The sequence below is a fragment of the Lipophrys pholis genome (assembly GCF_963383615.2).
Source record: "Lipophrys pholis genome assembly, chromosome: 11".
Classification (NCBI taxonomy): domain Eukaryota; kingdom Metazoa; phylum Chordata; class Actinopteri; order Blenniiformes; family Blenniidae; genus Lipophrys; species Lipophrys pholis.
Window position 1 is genome coordinate 21895233 of NC_137631.1, and position 15441 is coordinate 21910673.

The 15441-nt window shown below is 41.6% G+C and overlaps 1 protein-coding gene across 1 annotated transcript; it reads right to left on the bottom strand.

Annotated features, from left to right (window-relative positions):
* Positions 1-3672: 3672 nt before the first annotated feature.
* On the bottom strand, positions 3673-11921 carry slc27a2 (solute carrier family 27 member 2). The gene is made up of 10 exons (XM_080475999.1): positions 11260-11921; positions 8778-8987; positions 6569-6727; positions 6349-6473; positions 6055-6249; positions 4978-5068; positions 4611-4809; positions 4421-4518; positions 4199-4329; positions 3673-4102 (listed from the first exon to the last, which is right to left on the bottom strand). Exons 1-10 carry the CDS (start codon positions 11735-11737, stop codon positions 3926-3928), a joined length of 1863 nt encoding a protein of 620 aa, XP_080332125.1. The 5' UTR covers positions 11738-11921; the 3' UTR covers positions 3673-3925.
* Between the last annotated feature and the right edge of the window lie 3520 nt (positions 11922-15441).

Consider the following 15441-nt stretch of genomic DNA (forward strand, 5'->3'; position numbering starts at 1 on the left):
AAAAAAGAAGAAAAAAAAAGAAAAACACTCACAAACAGTAAAGTTGGTATATGCAAAACTTTTGTTTGTGAGTTCCTTGGTCATGCGTTTCACTCATGAAGTATCTGATGAAGGACTCCAGAAAAGATGAGGCTGACTCATGGAGGAAGACGTAGACATTTTAAAGAACACTTAAAAAAAAAAAAAAAAAGAATGAAGTATTAGTAGGAAAACGCCCGTTTGTTGCAGCGGGGCTCTCTCTGTTGAAAACTGATGTTTTGTAGAAATGTTTTACCGTAGATAAATAATACTGACTTGATTTTACAAACTCCTGCTGTCTAGAAATCTATGCATGTGCTATGACTCAGGTCCAGAAGCCTGCTACTACTAAGTTCAACACATGGAAACCCCATCGTACACTGCAAGCAGTGATGCCTTATCTGCATATTAACTTTTCAGTGAAACTTTAAAAACATCGGATCCTTCAGTTCTAACAATCACTACGGAAGAAAAAACGTCGTCTCTGCATTTTTCTCATAAACGGAGAACTCAGATTTTAGCACACGAGAATAAATTGAGGCTGATGAAAAGGTATGCTTTCTTTTACTGCTATGCATATGAAGTCTGAGGAAATACAAAAAGCTAGAAGATGTTTAAATTGTGGCTGTACATATTGCTAGCATATGGCCTTGGTTCTCTGTAAATGAACTTTTGTACATCTTTGTTATTTTGTATAAAAGAGAAAAAGTTTGTTTAAAAAAGAGAAAGCGGTTACATTGGTTATGTTTGTATTCTGGTTATACCCCTGAGCCTTGGAACTGACATAAGCAGTAATAAGTCCGACTTTTCTACCAACATATACACACTACTTAAGGCATTTTTAACTGTCAGAAAACTTTTTATTCTTATTTACAAAATAGAGAAGTGCTTGGTTTAAATGATTTTAAAAGATGTACTTGAGGGGGGCTGCTGTGAAGAGTGGTCCCTTCCTTTATTTGTGATACTGGATGCTGTATTGTGTGCCCTGAAATGTATTTTTGTACTAATAGACAATTTATTATGGCACATCAGTACTATTTTTCTTTTGATATGATAACACTGCTTCAACCCAACACTAGTTTTGTTTCCCGTGTGGCTGACATTGTTTTTTATTTATTTCGATTTTTCTTTGGTTTGATTTTGTTTTTTTGTTTTTCCTTTGCAACACATTTCTAAGTATACCACTGTATTACTAAATAAATTCATTTATAAAGTAAGTGCTCCTTTTGAATTTTGGAGTTTGTGTTGTTGCTTCAAGTTTCCAAATGTTTTTTTGGGTGTTTTTTTTGTTTTTTTCTTTTAATGTCTCGATACACCCAAACATTCGCCTGCCAAAGATTCTTGTGAGGCTCCGGAAGTTTTCCACTGACCACATGTGTAACAAGATTTACACTCACAGCTGTTTCTGACATTTTCTCTAACTTAAATGGAATTGTATTAGTCATATGAACAAATAGTGGGAGCAGGGAGGAGTTGGTGGAAACGTGCTGGTAGAGCTTGTTTCACTGAACTCGGAGGGGTTCCTGCTTTTCAGCTTCCCTGTTAGTCACATTCACCCATTCTGCAACGTCCCGACTGGGAGCGACCTGCTCTACCAGCTCAGCCTGGTCTCACTCTCAGTATCGAGCAGCTCGTAGCCCCGGTCTGTTTCCTCAAGGAGAAAATGCTGAGATGCTTTAAAATATCGACAACTACCGGCAAACGTGTTCAAAGTGGTTCTCTAATGCACAGCACACCTTCATGGTCACATAGTTATCGGTGCCCGATGTTAGTCTGACTGCAGAGTCTGTCCAGTTTATCACACAGGGATTATTCATAAGTAGCCGTCATTCTGCAGATTGAGGTGAAGCTGCTAACCTCCAGCTCTTCAATTGAATAATCCACACGTCATTTTCACAAGGATCAAATAAAAATAAGAAATCACAAGAACGGATCAGTTTTTAAGCCGTTTTCAAGCATTCATTTTGTAATGAATTTGCCTTAAACCGACTTCAGGCTTTGTCGCTGGCGTCTAAAGTTGGATTCCAGCTGGGGACCCTGGGGGAGTGTCCTGAGGCGACTCCGGCGCTGTCCCGTTTTCAGTTTGTCATTAAAGTGACTCAGTAAGTCACTCGCGGGTCGTGGCGCTTCAAGGACTTGTGTATTGTCTGTGCAGTAATTCTTCTCTGGGGTTTGACCCGTCTCCTTCACCTTCATTGTTCAAAAGTTCTGTCACTGTGGGACAGCCATGAGCCTGTAATTACAGCAGCAGCGGCACGATTGAAAACAACTACCCAACAATACCGAGACTTACTGCTCTACTCCTAAGTTCATAGCTCATTTGTATCAATACTTCATTTTCACTTCAGAGTCCACGATGCACAGATTACTGCTCGGGAGGAATATTTGTATTCCTCCGGTTGACGTCTCGCCACGACGACAAGCCGCTTTTTAGTTTGTCCACATATTTAGTGTGATGTTGTATCAACGGTAAGTTTTAACTGTTGATTAAAGCTTCAAAGTGTATCTGAGCAAAAATGTTTCAGCAACTCATCTGAAGAGGGCGAACGTTATCCAGGTTATGGCAAATTCCAAGTTTTGAATGTTTTCGCTGATGTGGGTGTTTACCTGAAGCACAGAAACAATCAAATCTCCACCAAGAATCATTATTTAGTTTTGATCAATAACAAAACATGGGCCACAACAAAGTGATTGTGAAAGTCTCCGAGGCTTACATCCTCCTGCGGTTCTGCTTACATCTGCACATCGTGTTTCCTTAAATTTTAATTCCCTTTTATCCGTCCTGTGATAGACCGGTGACGTGAGACGGTGAACCCTGTCTTCACTCAGTCATCCAGGATCGGCTCCACAAGGTCAATCAAATGTTCTGGGCGGGGGGGGGGTCTTGAAAACAAAAATCACTGGTGATGAATAATTCAGTATCAATGAGGTGAGGAAAAGGTTGTTCAAAAACTTCTTCCTGGGCTCCCGCTCTGGGTGAAATGCTGCATGTTGAGCAGAGGAAGAGGAAAACTCTTCAGCCGGTTCAATGGGAAGGCAGATTTGATTTCGTCATTTCATCTTTTCACGTGTGTCAGTAAGTTTCAAAGTCTGTGGTTCAACAAACTGCCCGTAACTTTCTGCTCTTTTCTCGTGACCTTGGCTTAAGGATAAGAGCACGACAGCACTGGCTTGCATTTATTTACAAGGCCGTATCGGGTAAAGAGCCTCTTATCTCCAACCGACATCGGAACAAATCTCACCTAGAACTTGTTTTTTCTTTTTTCTTTGCTGCACCGCAATCTAAGCACAATCAGCAGGAATCCCTGCAGCTGCAGAATTGTATCTCCCCGTTTAAGGACAGTAATTACACAATTCTATTAAACTGGGCCGGAAATTTTACATCGGAATCGTTTTAAGCTTAAATTTCTGCTTGATCTTTCATATTGTACCGGTGCCTCACTTCCAGGTAGAAGACATTTAAATAGGATTTTCAAAAGGAAAAAAAAAAAGGTTGTGCAATTGTTGCTGACAGACGTGGTTGTAAAAGCTCTTCTGGGCAAAAGTTCAGTTAAACCCTTGGTGGTGATGCAATTTGCTTTCAGAGGGTCAAACTCCAAAGTCACTGTTCACCTGAATGAATCCTGGAAAAACATAAAAGTTTCCCAATGAAAAAAAAGGTTAATCACAAGTTTTTATTCAAAAGATGAATTATTCTACTCAGTAGCAGTGAGACAAACCTGCGTTTCACATCTAGTCGGTATTCGGAAATGGTTGAGGTTCAAAGCAGTTGTGTTATTTAATAAAACAAAACATTTTCATATGTTGACATTTCAGCACCTGTCCCTGAGATTAGTCGAGTTTAGATCCATGATTGAGCTGATTCGCCTTCACACTGGTCCCCACAGCGACTCCTGGAGCGTCTGACTTAAAGTTTAATCTGCCTGGAAGTGATGGCTCTATAGATCTCCTCGGTCAGAGGAACGTAAGTCCTTTTGTCGGTGTCCAGGAAGAATAACTGATCCTCAATGTGAGCAGGGTTGAATCCTTCCTCCACCAGCTTCACTTTCTTCATCTTGAACGTTCCAGTCATCTCCAGGGTCGGCTACAAAACAGTTTGACGGCGAAGATTTAGATCAACACAGAGGAAAACCCAGTCTGTAATCTGGTCAATCCACAGGAGATGACGTCTCGTCTTTACCTGAATCCTGATGAATCTGGGTCTGGCGTAAGCCGGGAGGTAATTAGAAACCTGCTTGTAAATGTCCAAACAATCAAACTCCTCCCCTTCTTTCAGAGTGATGGCTGCCATGCCGATCCGCCCCTCGTGACCTTTTCACGATGGTTTAATGCACAGGAAGATGAGATGAAATGAAAAGTCGACGGCCCGTATTCAAAGTTCAGAGGGGCAGAGTATTTTTACCTTCAACTTTGACGCCGTAAACGTTTGCCTCAAAAACACAACTGGCCAATGTGAGAATATCTGCGACCTCCGACGTGGCCACGTTTTCTCCCTTCCACCTGAGATGGACAGATTAGTGAGAATAAGTCGAGAGGGAAATGGTTCAACCGACGGAGTGAGAAACAGTCCCGTGGAAAACGAGTGGCCACACCTGAAAGTGTCCCCAACTCGGTCCTGAAAGTACACGAAGTTCTCCTGATCGAACCGCAGCAGGTCGCCCGTGTTGAAGTACAGATCTCCTTTTTTCAAGACGTCTCGGAGGCGCTTCTTCTCCGTCTGATTGTTGCTGCCTGCGTACCCGATGAACGGAGTCCTCTGGGTTATCCTCCCCACTAACAGTCCCGTCTCTCCTGATCAACAAAGGGGTGAAAGACGTCAAAGCCCCAAACCTGAAGTTTACACACCAACTATTCTGAAAACAAAGCACACTTTATTTTATTCTTTGACGATTGAAATTCCTTTTTTTTTTTAAGGCTAAAAATCTATAAAAGAGAGAAGAACCGGTTTTAGTGCCTCACCTTTGGCTGCTTTGATACACAGACCCTCAGAGTTTCTGACGGGTTCCTCCTTCTCAACATCAAACTTGATCAACGTGTGAGGGAAGATGAACTGAGAGGGGCACAATAAAACGCTGCATTACGTATGAAACACAAGTCACCATTAGAAAAAGTGTCTACATCCATGTAAAAGTTGCGAATGCAACGCTGCAGTACAGATGCTGACGGTGCAAAGTTTTACTTTCATTTCTTTACGGTTCTGATGGCCGCTGGAAAGGAACCATCTGAACGGAGAACGTTTGTTGACAACATCCAGGATCACCGGCTTTAATATGTCGTTTCTGGATCCGAGCATGAGCAGGCTTAAACGTCCAGATTAACGTTTTACAGAAAGGGGCGCCGGGATTAAACTGGATTTCTTGGAACTGAAGATTTTGCGGCTGAGAGCTTGAAAAGTTCCCACTTCTGAGTTTGAGAGCATCGACATGACGGGAAACAAACAAACAAACAACCTGATCATATTTTGTTTTGGGGCTGGCTCTCTAGAGAGGCCGAGTTAATAAAGAGGAACTATGTTTATCCAGGTTAAAGGTTCATTCTTTGACTCCGTAAGCTGAACTTTCTCGAAACAGGTGGACATCTTTCTCATTTTGTGTGGACACCGAACAAATGTGGTTCAATTCAACTGTGTGTACAATTATTAGGCAAATTGTGTTTCTCACAAATATTATTTCTTAACAACTGCCTAATAAATAATCAGGTTTGAGCTTTAAGTAGGTAGAAGTCAGGTTTTGTCTTTCTGAAGAAAACATCTCATTATGATCAATTATGTTGGTGGGCAGAATTATGAGGCATTAAATACTAATATTTTCCCATTTCGCTTGTTTTGAGTCAAAATAATGAACCTTTGGTAGTCCTGTGATGACGACCCAGTGTCTTTGTGAATTCAAGCGTCCTGCATTACTCTGAAAGATTATTTCATTATTTGACTTTTCAGAGTCGGTCCAATCACTTCTTCGGCCCATGTTCCCGAATCGTCTGGCACACTTTGATGTAAGGTGTTGATCTCCTGAGGACCCGATAAGCTTTCCTTCATACCTGCTGCAGAACGTTCCTTCGTCCCACAGCGCCGACCTTGGAAGTGTAGTTGACGAATCCAATGTTTCCTTCAGTGGCTGCGTATAACTCTCTGACTTTAATATCCCCGAAGCGGTTCAGAAACTCAGACCAAACCTCACTTCGGACTCCGTTGCCGATGGCAATTCTCACTTTGTGGTTCTTCTCGTTGTCTTTCTACAAAAATCAACAGCAAAAAAAAAAAAAAGGTTTAACTCTCACATATATCAAGCAGTGAGACGGCGTCTGCCTGGTACAGTCACAACTTGTTCGTACTTTGGGTGAGTTGCAGAGATACCGCAGAGTTTCACCGATGTACTGCATCACTGTCACATTATACTTCCTGCAGTCGTCCCAAAACTGAGAGGCTGAAAACTTTCTCTTCAGAACCACAGTCATACCTGCAAAAACAGCAAATCACACAAGCTCACTCTCACTGACGCTCCCGGAGCTGGTGTGTGGATGCATTCGTTTCTTCAACCACGAAGGTTGTTACCTCTCTCCATGGCTCCCACGGTTCCGATTAGGAAGCCCGCACTGTGGTAGAGGGGCAGGTTCACGTAGATGATGTCGTCTGAGGTGGCGCCGCATGCATACAGCAAGAAGGATGCGGCCCACACCCTCTCGTGGGTGACAATGGCAGCTTTGGGTAAACCTTTCAAATTTAAAGATGAATAAATAACAATTGTCCTCTTCGGTTTGAAGTAAACAGAGAAAAAGAGTCCAAACTCTCTGTAGTGTACCAACAAAACGTCCGGGACGTGAACGCTGTGTAATGCCGCGGCTGAAAAGTCTGTTCGACTTTAGAACTGGTGACCCCGACTTTTAAAAGCTTTTACAATAACAAAAGTGGAACCAATGGGGATGATTTGTATCTTTGCTACCAGAATCTCACAACTGCAGAATATTCTATGTTTGTGAGGATGTTGGAGGTCTGTCACCTTGACCTTTGTCCACCAGATTCACATCAGTTTCTCTTTGAGTGAGAATGAACTTTACTGCCTCATTAGTAAGAAAGCCCCTTGAGACATCAAGGACATGAAGCATTAATAAGAACGGGAAGTGCAAATAAACAAACCGAAGACATAACTCCTCCGGCTTGCAGCTGTGGCCAGGCAGAGGCATAAAGAGAGTGACAAGGAATTAATCCGGATTAAGTTTGACCTTTTAGTTTCAAGTTTTATTTGGAAACTTGCAAAGTTTTAACTGGAAATTAAAGCAAAAAAAAACAAAAAACATTTTATTTTGGTCACCAGTAGGTCACAGATTTAAACTCTGAACCGTGCTGTTGAGCAAGGCACATCTTTAACACACTTTGTGCACCACGTAATCTGAAATGTCACTTTGAGTTAAAGCATCTGCCACTAAAACTGCACATTGCAGTCAGTGAGGTCCAGTCCTGGAGCTCGAACTGCAGCTCACTGCACTAGAAGTCTCATGAAGTCACAGGGATCAGAGAAGAACAGTTATTAGGAACAAGGGAATCCAGTAATGAACCATTTTGAAAGAACCAGGTGCTGGTCCGGCGCCAGGGCCAGACTTAGCACCAGTTCTTTGTTGTTCCACCGCCAAAGCGCCGGCCTATCAAGGGCTAAACGGGGTCTAAGCTGGCCCCACATCGTTGCTGGACCAGAGCGGGGTCTGATACGTCATCAGCTGGGGGCGGAGTTATATGGCTATAGAGAAAAAAATAATAACACGTGGAAACGATGTAATCAGTCTCTCCCTTGGAACGAGATAAACTATTCTGCGATCACGGAGCCGCGGCTCTCGAACCGTCGTGCTGCAGAGGTCCTGCGCTGTCCTGGCGGCTGCGTCGGATATAGAATTTAGAAGCAGTTTTCAGTTGTCATTTTTTCACACTTTTCATGGCGACATCATTGTGACTAACCACTGCCAGGTCTTGTATCAGGTTATGACCGCAGTCTGAGGTCTGCACGAGGCTGCGTTGTACCATGAGACGCTCCACTATCATCTTCTACCCACACCTTCTTTCTAATGAAGCCAGACGTTTGGTTCATCAGCAACTACAAAACAAACTACATACTACTGTAAATGAAAGCTTGGATTTTTTTTTGCCATAAAATGAGCCTTTTGATGGCTTCATGTGAAAGAGAAGTAAAGTTGTTGTTGTTTACGTTAAAACAACCGGTTCTGAACTAGCAGCTGGTTCGTTTTGGTGGAAAAGATCTCTTGATTGTTTTTGTGGAAATGTTAGAATGTTTCTTTGTAAATTCTCAGTGTTTTGTTCATTATTTGGACTCGAAACAAGTGAGATGGGAAAATATTAGTATTTAATGCAATTGCCTATTAATCCTGCCCACCGAAATTTGCCAAATAATTGTTCATAATGAGATGTTTTCTTCAGAAAGACAAACACTGACTTCTACTTACTCTACCAACTTGCCTATCATTTGTGCACACAGTGTATAGACAAGTCGCTATTTGATCAGAGACCAACACAGGAAGAACCACGCATGCAATCACACCGACAGGAAATTTACACTCCGCAAAGTAAACATCATGTATTGACTACCTCAAAGTAGTTGACCAGGAGATTCTAACCAGAAACCTTCTTACTGTGAGCCAATACCCAGCGCCTCTGTCCGCTGAGCAGCTTCCATGATGAGCGCATGGCGGTGTTGCCTGTTTAAAGTTCCATCACTGAGCTCATTTTCTACAGCAGAGGACGTTTTCTGGAGTACCTGTGGTGCCGGATGTGTAGATGTACAGAGCGGTGGTCCTGATGTGGATGTTGGACCTGAGGTCCGGGGACAGTGGCTCATCGGAGGCCTTGGAGATCTTGTCGGACAGAGCGACGATGTCCGGCACGCCGCTGCTGTCCGAGAGGACGTACACTCTGATTCCCTGCTCCTTCAGCGTGGGCAGAATCTCCTCCACAGCATCCTGCAGCTCTGCAAACACAGGGAGGCCTTTCAGTACCACACTATGTAAAGAGCGCTCTGTTGCGCAACTCTGCACATTGCCCCAGATCAAGTTACGAGACCCTCTGGGACAACAGCACATGTCGAGGAGCGCATTGCTCGAATGTATGTATTTCTCTGTGGGGGACACTGGAGCGCCATGACGGGGCTAAAAGAAAACCAGTATTCAGTGACGAGGTACTTCATTGACCGAGGAGCACACGTGGTGGAATACCATTACAGTATTTGCCCCGGAATCCTGAAGTTCTCTCTCATGTCATTGTTAATGTACATTTACTGCACAGCCTTGACATATTTAGTTTTAAGTCGACAGAACAAAAGACAAACATCCATCGCAGACTTTGATAGGTTAAAGTTGTGGCGACCTGTCAGATGATATTTGCTTTCATATCATCTTGTCGCAACTGCTCCTCATCTAGAGCTTAAAGAAACAAAAACCATAGAAAAGGCATCCTCCGGGCAGAAAACGCACAACGACTGCTTCAATCACGACAACACACTAAATCTTTTGGACCGGCTCCAGTACGACTGAAACTCTGAGCTGTTTCATCAGACGTTCAAGTTATTAATGATTGATCGCAAAAGTGCAATCGCCTATTCTAGTCATCTGAGGTCAGAGGACAAAGTCACGTGTGCAGCTCAGCACTGACATAGAAAATCTCCCTTTTGACCTCTACTGTGATGAAGAAGGCCGTCACAAGTGTATAAATGACAAACACCAACAATGATGATCAGTCCATCTGGAATGCAATGTGACGTTTAGTTACTAAATAGTAAAATATCTAGATCTCATACTGGAGAAGAGGTGAGATTTGGGTACATAACTTAAAAAATAATGACAGTAAATGTGTCTTTTAAACGTGACCAGTGCTGAAACCAAAGATGGGGAGGGTGCAGACAATTTGAACTAAATTGCCTAAACAGTACTCAATTAAAGTACTGCAGTTTTAAACACTTTTTTTTTTTTTTCTTTTTAAGTTTTGTAACTCACAGGCACTCCACTCCATCTACATTTATATTCAACGTATGTGTCTCTGACAAAAATGCAGATAAACAAGTTTTAACAACAATTTAAATTGTGGATGGTACACACAAGCCACTTGTGATTTTCAAAAGTAGTAAATTACTGTAAATTACACTTGATTATGAGTGAAATAACCTTGAATGAAATACAAGTGTTCAAAAAAGTGCTTGATTACAGTGCTGTGGGCATTTGTAATTCATGACCTGCAGCGTTGACTAAAACTACAGTATTATGAGTCAACAAGCCATTTGATAGACGTTTTACAGCAAAGCGCATGTTCAGTCTCAGGTTGAGACTCTTTAAGGTGTTACACGACAAATCGGAAGTGTTTTTCGAGGTTTTATAGTCCAGAAGAAGAAACATTAACTCAACAGATGTGCTCTGATCTGAGATGTTTTCTATGGATGAGAAACAGCTGAGGAGTCTGAACTATGTCAGAGAGGCGCCCCATGTGGGTGCTGCATTTTTTCTGTGCGAGGCCTCGTGAAAAATTCCTGGAAGCAGTTTCTGTTTACACCCTGTTTATGGAGCAGGCCATGTGCTGCTGTGGAATATATTAACGTAACCAGTGAGTGAAGTCAACCTCTGGACTTGGATAAAACTTTATGAAATCTCCAACCACATGGACCACTGAGAGTTAAACACCACCTGCCAGAGCCTCTCTGTACTGTGGACTTGGTGCTTTTGTGAGCAACCAGTGAACCACTGTAACTGTCGTTTCGTCAAGAAAAATGGTTTGTTTGGTTCTTGTTTTTGTTGCACGTACATATAGAGATCCCTCCTTCAATATAACAAGAATGCATGCAAAGACAATGGTCTATTCTTTACACTACAACAAGAGAATTTAACAATATATGTTCAAGGTGAACTAAATTTCACGTTTTCCCCAAGTTATATCTGGCAGAACTTCCCCTGTGCGGGACTAATCTGAGCGATCAGATAAGATCGTCCGAGAAGGAAACCACCTGTAGAGTTTTCACTGGTGTTTGGAGTAACAAAGCCAGGGTTACAACTATACTAATGTCATATACTTATTCATACTTTGTATTAACTCTTGTAATTCTTGGGGGGGGATTCTGTAGATTGTTGTTGTTTATCACCATTTTCAACAATAACACCCCGTGTGTGTGTGTGTGTGTGTGTGTGTGTGTGTGTGTGTGTGTGTGTGTGTGTGTGTGTGTGTGTGCGTGTGCGTGTGCGTGTGAGCACGTGCGTTACCTGGACAGGTGAGGAGCACTTTGGCCCCGCAGCAGGAGAAACAGTGCAGCAGAGACTTGGACCTGATGTTGAAGTTGAGGAGAGCCGCCCTGCAGCCCAGCTTGGCCAAACCGAGCCAGGTCCACACGAAGCTGGGCTCGTTGGCCAGGAAGAGGGCCACCGGGTCCCCCTCCTTCAGCCCGACCTCCGCCTGCAGGGTCCGGCCCACCCTGTTGCTCTGCCGGTCCACCTCTCCGTAGGAGTACGCTCGACCTTCGAAGTGTATGAAGACCTTGGAGGGATGCCTCCTCGCCGCATCCGAGAAACGGTCCACGATGCTGTAGAACGGCTTGGACTTCTTGTATGACAGCAGCCTGAAGGCGAGCGTGAGGTTCCGCAGCATGTAGGCGCAGTCCTGGGAGAAGTACGGGTAGCGCTCCCTGAGGAACACCGCGAGGATCACCGCCAATCCGACCGCGACCGTCAACCACACCATCATGTCGCAGGGCTGCAGGCTGGCCGGTCTCTGTCCGATTCTGAAGAAGCGAGAGAAAGTGTTATTGCAGTTCAGAGAAATTTGTCACAAAGTTCACCGCCCACCCCGGGGCGGCGCTCGGCGCGAGTCCGCTCACCCCTCCTTCATTCCGGACGAACAATACAACCTGACACATCGGATGTTTTTCTGTTTTGCTGACTGATTTCACGATGACACGTTCTGTGTGTTTGCATGCATGGTGTTCAGTTGTAGCACGTGTTCACGAATAATATCTTATTTAATATCTTTTCACTCTGCTCTTAAAATTACGGTCCATATTGTAAAGAAAACCTGTTTCCTCGAAAGTTAAGATTCTTCTCGAAAATTGAAAAAAAAATTGAAAAAATTGAAAGAAAAAGAAACAATAGTGTGCGAACAATATTTGATATTATTATCGGGAGCAACTTGTTCTAATAAAAGAAAGATACGCAAACTCAATTAATGCAGTGATTCTTAAACAGGGACGTCCGGCCCCGACAGGGGGCGCCAAAGATCCATGTTGGGGAATCAACATGTCAACTCGCTGCACATGTTCATCATAACATAACTAAGAACATAATTTAAAAAAAAAAGAATGTTTTTTTGGGAACTTAATGTAGTCACTCTACAATTCTATTCACTAAATTGTCATTTTGCATTTCATCACTGCTTTCAATGTGTGTTATTTATACCTTCTACTGTGTGTTTTATACTTTTACTGTTCTTGTCTTTTTAGACACATTTTAAAAAGTCTTTTTTGAGCCATGGGCAGATAAATTTTGTTCCTGTATGCACCTACGGGTGTATGTATTGAATGACAATAAAGCTATATCTATTGATGCAGTTAAACTGGATATGTCTCCGTTTAAATCAATGCATCTAAACAGGATATCAGAGCGTCTTTAAAGATCACAGTCACAAAGTTTTTGCTACGCGTAAACAGGCCCTAAGTTTTAGCATTACATTAGTGTTACAGATGTATTAATTATTATAAAATTAAAAAAAAAAAAAAAAGAATTGCTATGCAACATGGTGAATCAGTGTTTAACGCTCTTTCCAAGAAGAATCTCAGTGGTTGAAATACTAGCCGGGCCTTTCTGTGTGGAGTTTACTTGTTCTGCAATTTTTGTGAATGATACTTATTTATTCCTTCCAGTTGAGGTTTTGTTTTTCACAAGCACCCAGTTTCTGCATGTTAAAGAAAAGATGAATAAAGTCTAAATTTTGCACTTTGGTTTGATTCATAGCACCTCTTTGACAGTATTTAAAGTTAATCACATTTTGTGTCACATACAACAAGATTCTGTCATTTATGTTATCAAGGCGCCACATTAAAAACTAGGATTTCAGAACTACAGATCAGAGATCAGAACCGCAAGTTGACTTCAGTTTTGCCAAATAATTATATATATATTTTTTATCTTAATAGAAAGCAGTTTGATCCAAAATTAGAATGACCTACATGTCATTTGAGTTCACAGAATAAATTATTTCAAAGTTGATATTCTTCATTAAACTTGGATGAGTCACACGGTGGCTGCATGACAGTTGTTAGCTGCGCTAACCAAAGGACCTTCAAGCAGCATTTTTTAACCCTCAATAAATCAGACATCTTTGAAATAAAGCAGAGTTGTGCCGCATGCACATTGGACACTTCAATTTTTTCATTCATAATTTCTCATCAAAACTTTGATGGGCGCTCAGGCACAGCCAAAGGGCCACACATGGTCCCCGAGCCTTATGATGCCCCACAAGATCATTCTCTCTGTCGCAGGATAACCAGGAGATTTCACCAATGCAACTTTTACTTTCATAATAAAGCAGAGCAGCATCACTCTTGCACTGAACATGGTTTGTGTACTGAAATTCAACAGAAATCTCACCAAGTGACAGGAAGAACGAGGAACACTGAAGTGGATCAAACCAATTACGAACAAGAATGAGACGAATTATAATGTGGTGTTAAAGAAAAACAGACCGTACGATGGAGTGATAAGACAGGTGGAGGTAGAGAGAAAGAGAGCGGCGAGTATATCTCCAAATGTAATAAGAAAGAAAGAAAGAAAGAAAGAAAGAAAGAAAGAAAGAAAGAAAGAGGGAGGGAGGTGTAAGGAAAAAGATCGGTGATGGGAAGGGAAAGAAGGGTGGATAATTAAGAAAGAAAGAAAAAAGAAAGGAAATACAGTAACGATAGAGAGATGAGGTATAAATAAAGAGGAGAAGGACAGAGTAAACCACTAGATGGCCTCCTCTCTCTCTCTTATTGGCTGAATGATGAAACAAAGAGCAGCAGGATGAGATGAGATGAGATGAGATCATCCTGCAGATCGATGCTGCTTCACACTGAAACAATACAAGAAACCTAAAATATCAACACATCTTATGAAACTGAGCAGACACACAAGGACAAATTCACACCACGACACCAGAAAACAGTATTCAAACCATCTAAAAAAAAAAGTCTTCTTATGTAAATCATTGAAAGGACAGAGGGAGTGTGACTGTAAACATGTCGTTTGAAAATCAATGTCCTTAGATTCAGTCTGGGTGATTTCAAGGACAATTAATGAAGCTGTAAAGTCATGAAAGGACATCTGAGGTAAAGGGGACCCTGGGTAATGAGAACTTGTCAAAACAGATTGTAAATGAACCTGCTGAAAGAAATCTAATGATCATGAAGAGACTCAGAATAACAACAACAGAGTTGGATGGAAAGAGTGTGATTCAAATGAAATAGCCCTGTTTAACCATCAGATGACTGTGAAAAGGGACACAATGACTGCAGATGGATACAAACTGTCTTAAAGAGAATGAAACACAATGCGATTTCAAGAGACACAATCTGAATCAAAAAGTCCTAAAAACGACCTCTAAGCAACACATTATAATGTATGGTAAGCCTGCAACATACACACAACACCAAAAAACGACAAAGTGATATAAAAACATGTAATGAATCCACAAAATGCAACAAACTCCATAAGAAAACTAAAGAAGCATCACAAAAAGACAAAAGACACTAAACGATTACAAAGTGATTAACAAAGAAACACTATAGAACTACAAAGAGATCTGATGTGGCAAGAAATAAAGCAATATCATTACAAAGAGACACGGCAGGGCTTCAGACATGCACAGAATATCATATGGAGCCACAGAACAACAACAGAATTCACAATATGATGGAAGCCACTCATCAAATGACTGAAAAAAGCACAACAAATAAACAAAACAACATATACAGGAAAAAGACTCAAACTACAATTAAGATGCACAAAATGAGAAATAAAATATGCACAATGACTATGGAAGTAAAGAGACAAAACTAAAAAAAAAACTATCAGAACTATCCATCCATCCATCCATTGATAGATAGATAGATAGATAGATAGATAGATAGATAGATAGATAGATAGATAGATAGATAGATAGATAGATGGATGGATGGATGGATGGATGGATGGATGGATGGATGGATGGATGGATGGATGGATGGATGGATGGATGGATGGATGGATGGATGGATGGATAGATAGATAGATAGATAGATAGATAGATAGATAGATAGATAGATAGATAGATAGATAGATAGATAGATAGATAGATAGATAGATAGATGGATAGATAGATGATAGATGATAGATGGATAGATAGATAGACGATTGGATGGATGGATGGATGGATGGATG